Raw genomic sequence first — 6,104 nt, forward strand, 5'->3', positions numbered from 1 at the left:
AGATCTGGGAGGTAGGGGGCAGGGCTGGGCAGACAGGCTTCGGGGTGTCACAGGGATGGGCGGCTGGTCGTGGGAGGCCTCACCTTCCTGGTGGGTGCGGCAGGTCACCAGGGAGCTGTAGGGGCCGTCGCCCTGCGTGCCGAAGGCGCACACCTTCATCTCATAGTCGCAGTACGGGTACAGGTTGGTGAGCTCCACCGAGGGCACCTTGCTCTCCAGCACGTGGGCTTCTGAGTCGGAGTCCCCCTGGATCCAGTACCTCACCTGCTCCCGGGGGAGGCGCTGGTCAGTGGGGAAGTGCGAGTGCCCAGCAGCTGGGACCTCCACTGACCTGCGCTACTGTCCCCTTTGCACACGTCAGACACCAAGGATCAGAGAGATTGAGTGACCTGCCAGGTTCACACAGCAGGGCTGGGGGGGGGGGCGCGGGGTGCGCCTGGGGGACGGAGGGGCCATGTTCCAGGAAGGAGGGAAAATATCTGAAAGCTCCCTGGGCACAGAGGCTCCGCCCACTGGAGCCAACATGCCCTCGCTCACCCTCATGGCCCTCTGGCCCTGGGAAGCCACCTCCCCGTCCACCTCCCTCATCGGCCCCCTGCCTTACCCTGTACCCTGTTGGTTTGCCTGGAGGGGGCAGCCAGTTGAAGTGGATCTTCCGAGAGCCAGCGGCTTTGGCGTTGGGGTTCTGTGGGGCGCCCAGGGCACTGTGGGAGACTGGGAATGCAGACTGGGTCTGGTTCTGGAAGGTCAGGTCCAGTTCGTCTGTAGTGGGTGAAGCCAGGGCGGGGCAGCCGGTTGGGATATCCCCTCACACAGCAGAAACTCACTCCCACCACCAGGGGGCGCAGGAGGCCCAGTGCAACACCCAGCTGTGATGGACTGACACCTGCCCCGCAGTCTCCCTCCACCGGTGCCCCACGGGGCCGCAGGGGGCATCCTGCCAAGCTGGGCGGAGGACCCAGGAGGGTCTTTGGCGAAAGGAGGAGGAGGAGGGAGATCGTCTGGCAGCCAAGGGAATGTTTCCCATGAGGCCATCTGCTCCTCCTCCCCAGAGCCCTCCCTCCGCTCCCATTTTCCCCACAAGCGCCTCTGGAATTGTTAAATACCAGGAGGCTGAGGGCCCATCAGAACTAACGCTTTCACCCCTAAAGCGGAAGTCAGAGGGCCTAATCCTGGGGTTCACGGTGAGCATCGGGTGCCAGATAAAATGCAGGAGCCTGGACACATTCGAATTTCAGAGAAGCAACCAGTGCTTTCCTCAGGGGAGGACTATCCTAAATGCTGCAGGGGACAGACTGAAGGCTCTGACGTGGAAACTGGCTGTGCGCCCTGTGTTTTTGTTCGCCAAGACCAGCAGCCTTCGTGGAGAGAGCCCCGGCCTCCCCTCACCGCCTGCGTAAACGGACCCCAGGCTCTGCCCACCTCGGTCCCCGATGACGACGGTGGCCGAGTGGGGCTGGCCCAGGCGCGCCCCGAACTTGGGGTTGCTGAGTTGGACGTGGAAGCGGCGGACCTGGCGGCTCCGCAGGAGCGAGTCCACCTCCTGCAGCTCCAGGAGCTTCACCTGCAGCTCCTTCCAGGTCTCCCCGGGCTGGAACAGCAGCTCGCCCTCCGCGGGGATGTAGTCCTGGGAGTGGGAAAGGGGTCAGACCGGCCACACCCCCACCCCGACCTCAGGGACACCGCGGACCATCACACACAGGCTGTCCCACGTGGACATACGTGGCTCGGTTCATAGGGCACCTCCTGTGTGCCGCTGGACAAATATTAGCTCATTTCACCCTCAGCAGAGTGAGGTAGAGAGAGAGTACTGTCCCCATTTTATGGGTGAGGGACTGAGGCCCGCAGAGGGGCAGAAACGTGCCCAAGGTCACACAGGCAGTTGTGGGGGAGCCAGGATTTGAACGAAGGCATAGGGACGGGGATGCACCGCAGATCCGAGCCCCCACAGGCAGGCGCTCATCCGCGGAGCCGGGATTTCAGGTCCCCACACTGTGGCTCTGAGGTCTGGGACCCTGCCAGCCCCCGGCCCTGCCTGCTGCGTGGGGCGCCTCTCTCCGCTCCCGCTTCCCACCCCCGTGCCCCAGAGCTTCCCCGAGCGCCCCACGTGTGCGCAGCGAGTGACTCGACTGGAACGGCGGGGCGGCAATGCTCACATCGGACCACCAGGTGGCGCTCCGAAACCAACATTTCCATTCCAGGCACAGCTGGTCGGGCCCACTGTGCCTACCGGGCACATTCAAGTGCAACAAAACCCAGCGAGACAGCGAGTGTAAGAAAAGCTGGAGTCGCCTGCAAGTCAGTTGACCTGGGCTGGCGGGGCACACAAAGCTGGGAGATGCTCTGGATTAAAGGAGCCCCAAGACACAGGGCCTCGGCCGCGATGCCCACTCTCCGCTTCCTGGAGTGGGAGAGGCAATCATGGACACACTGGAACACGTGTGCACAGGGAGCTCCGAATACGGACTAATTATTAGGTGCGGGCATGATGGGAAGTTTCTTAAGTGGTAATTAGGTTGTAGTTCTGCAGAAGGAGTGGCAGGTGCTGCAGACATATTTAGGGCCACATGAAATCTACAGTTGTGGAGAGTTCAGCACACAGAAATAAGCCAAATCCTCTCTCCCTCCTCCCTACAGTCATACAGATGTGGAACTGTACATACATCTGTGTCCACATCATGCATGGATACCTAGATCTGTATATATATATATAGAGAGAGAGAGAAAGCAGATAGTAACAGCTGGTGGGTATATCTAAAGGGCACACATATGCTAATTTTATTAGTCTTTCCATTTTTCAGGAGGTTTGATGTTTTTCAAAATAAAAAGTTGGGAAATAATAAAAAAAAATTTAATTGCTAAATACCAAAAGCATTTTTATAAAAGCCTAACAGGACAGCTGGAATCTCTCGTATATTTATGGCCTATTCCGTGAAATTTCTGGACATGCAAATTCTCCTTTGGAATTTTTATTGGGAGCATTGAATCAGGAATGAAAACCGTTCCTCCCGATAAAAAGAAGATTTGGGTGTGGCCGGGCTGCCGGACCCGCTGAGTGCATCCTCCCTGCCTTTGCCAAGTGGCCCTGTGGGCCCAGTAAGACTAGATTTTGTTTTTTGAGTTAATTTTTGATTGGAATATTTTTAGTTTTTAAATCTTGGCAGTAAACTCAGAAACACAAACAAACAAACCTGCAAGTCAAACCACGCACATCCACCTACAGGCGTCCAGGGACCCAGGCAGCCCCCATGTCCGCGCCCCCCCCCCCCCCCCCCCCCCCCCCCCCCCCCCCCCCCATGTGCCCTCAGCTCCAGGGCGGAGCTTACCCGGTGGCCCTGCGCCGTGTTGTCCTGTGTGCGGTAGGAGACCTGGGACTTGCCGTTGTCCAGGATGCGCCGGATGACGGGAATGCGGGCCACCTGCTCCCCGCCACTGACCAGGTACTCAGGCTGCTCAAAGGACACTATCCCGTTGGCTGCAAGGGGCCGGGCAGAGTTAGAGGGTCCAAGCCTCAGTCCCCTCTCTACTCCCCCGCCCGCCGGCCCCACCCAGCCCAGACTGCAGGAGGCTGCCTGTCACCCCGCACCCCACCACTCTCTGGGGAGGGCCGAGGAAAGGGATGGGCCACTTTTCCAGAAAAAGTTGAAGGGGCTGGGATGGTGTCCAACAGACACCCTGGAGGGGCCGGGGCAGAGAAAGGAGGCCGGGTGGAGGAACAACCGAGGGGAGGCCCTGAATCCAAGGAGCAGGGGGCGGGGGCAGCTTGGGTGTCCGTGATGCGAAGCCTTGCCCACCCTCTAGAGAGGCCTGGGCACAGGGGACCCACTCCTTCCTGCTCTGATGGCCTGGCATTTCAGGGAGGTCCAGGCAATGGCCTGGTTCAAAGGCCGGAGGGGAGGGAGCAGGGGAGGGGTGTGGGATGGCTCCAGGCAGACCCCGCACCGTGAGTGAGTGTAACGGAAGCTCCGCGCAGAGCTGTGCAGCCACACGCTCTGTGTAAGAGCCCGAAGCCCATTTTACAGATGGCGAAACCACGGTTCACAGAGGTTAAGTGACCTGCCCAGGCCACACAGCCAGGCCCCACTCCCACTCGAATACAAGGGCCCAGCTCCCTGTTCTTATTTTATTTTTTATCGATTTCAGAGAAGAAGGGAGTGGGAGAGGGAGAGAGAAACATCAATGATGAGAGAGAATCATTGATCGGCTGCCTCCTGCACGCCCCGCACTGGGGATGGAGCCTGCAACCCGGACCTGTGTCCTTGGCCGGAATTGAACTCGGGACCCTTCAGTCCGCAGGCCGACGCTCTATCCACTGAGCCACACCAGCCAAGGCCCCAGACTCCCCTTTTGCCTCCTTGCTCCCCCGACACTGACCAACCTTGCTCCTTGATGATGGTGATGTTCACCAGGCGGCGGCCGAGGGTGGCGGTGCCCATGGGCACATTGAGGGCCTCCACCAGCAGCTGCTTCTCATCGTCGTCCTCCGGCCGGATGAAGAGCGGCACCCTGACGTCCACCAGCTCCACGCCCTCCTGGAACTCCACCATGCCCCGGGCGTCTGGGTGGGGTGGGGGCGGTCAGAGGTGGGGCCACACGGGGTGGGAGGTGACACTGAGCTGCGGGGGGTGCTGCCCGCTTACCCTGGTCCGCAGTGAGGGTGTAGTACCCCGGGGCCACCTTGAGCTCGTGGAAGGCCCGCTGGGCCACCTGCTTCTCCGTCAGCTTCAGCAGGGCCTGCTTGGCCGAGCGGGGAGCCATCAGCACCGTGTCCACAATGGTGTGGTCCTGCCTGGGGGAGGGGTCAGGCGGAAAGGGGTCAGGCTGGCCAGGAGGTGGCTCTTGTCCCTGTCATCAAGGGGCAAGATGTGGGGCAGCAAAAACAGTGCAGGTTCTTCAGAACCAGGCCCATGCTGGCCCCACCCCTGCACCCCGCAGCCTCAGCCGAGCCCTGTGTCTCCCGAGCCTCAGTGACCTCCTCTGTGAAATGGGCTATTCTCGCCCAGGAGGTGCAGGCAGCAAACATGCTGAGGGTGTAGGCGCTGAAGCCTGGGTTCAAATCCTGGCCCTATTTCCTTCCTTCCTTCTTTCTTTTCTTCAATCCTCACTCGAGGATATTTTTCCATTGATTTTTAGAGAGAGCGGAAGAGAGAGGGAAAGACAGAGAGAAATATCGATGTAAGAGAAGCACATCGATTGCCTCCTGTACGCGCCCTGACCAGGGCCCAGGTTACAGAGGAGCCTGCAACCGAGGTACGTGCCCTTGACCGGAATCGAACCTGGAACCCTTTGGTCTGCAGGCTGATGATCTATCCACTAAGCCAAACTGGCTAGGGCCTGGCCCTATTTCTTAACAGCCAGGGAACCTCCGGCAAATTACTGAACCTCTTTTAGCCTCGGTTTGCAGGGGCCACCCTGGTCCTGAGTGGACCCCTTGGTCTACCTGTTTGTGCAGGACTGGCTCATAGTAGGACTCATGTCAGTATTTCTCGAATGAAGGTCCTACCCCATGACAGGCATACCGGATGGAAATGGGGCCGGGGGTGGGGCTATCCCACCCCAGTCTTCAACTCACTTTTTCCCGGCGTTGGGCTGCTGCCTGTGGGAACAAGAGGGGACGTGAGCCAGGTGGGCCTGGGGCAGCTCCCGCCCCCACCCCGCGCACCCAGGGCAGGACGCACCGGAACTTGGTCTGCTGGAGCTTGTGTGAGCCTGCGATCTGTCTGTACACCTCGTTCAGCTGCCAGGCAAGGGTGGGCATGAGGCTGGGGCCCCGGGGCACCCAGTTCCCAGAGGACCTGCCTGGGCTGGCTGGGCTCCCCCCCCGCCCCCCCCACCCCCCCGTGGGCACGCCCATGGCCTCATCCCTGCCAGGAACCGCTCAGAGGGAACAGATCCCAGGAGACTCCACTCCAGGCGCATGTCCAAGGAGGCCCCTGTCCCACGGGAACATCCAGGTCCCACGGCGCTTGCCCCGGGCTCTCCCCCGACCAGGTCTCGCCCAGGCCCCGAGCGGCCGCTGCCCTTACGTTCTCCTCCACCTCCTGGCGCAGCTGGTCACATTCCCGCGTGTCAGGCTCCAGCAGGTTCTCGGTGCAGAGGCGGGC

The 6,104-nt window shown here is 60.6% G+C and overlaps 1 protein-coding gene across 1 annotated transcript in view; it reads right to left on the reverse strand.

Annotated features, from left to right (window-relative positions):
• Positions 1-6,104, reverse strand: part of ITGB4 (integrin subunit beta 4) — a 22,649-nt gene that overhangs the window by 6,630 nt on the left and 9,915 nt on the right. The window contains exons 19-27 of the mRNA XM_015563304.1: positions 6,027-6,104; positions 5,679-5,737; positions 5,573-5,596; positions 4,641-4,789; positions 4,379-4,558; positions 3,327-3,475; positions 1,423-1,627; positions 605-762; positions 79-264 (exon numbers count right to left, since the gene is read on the reverse strand). Coding sequence (XP_015418790.1) covers positions 79-264; positions 605-762; positions 1,423-1,627; positions 3,327-3,475; positions 4,379-4,558; positions 4,641-4,789; positions 5,573-5,596; positions 5,679-5,737; positions 6,027-6,104 — 1,188 coding nt within the window. The remainder of the gene's footprint in view (positions 1-78; positions 265-604; positions 763-1,422; positions 1,628-3,326; positions 3,476-4,378; positions 4,559-4,640; positions 4,790-5,572; positions 5,597-5,678; positions 5,738-6,026) is intronic.

Source organism: Myotis davidii, unplaced genomic scaffold, assembly GCF_000327345.1.
Source record: "Myotis davidii unplaced genomic scaffold, ASM32734v1 scaffold539, whole genome shotgun sequence".
Lineage (NCBI taxonomy): Eukaryota > Metazoa > Chordata > Mammalia > Chiroptera > Vespertilionidae > Myotis > Myotis davidii.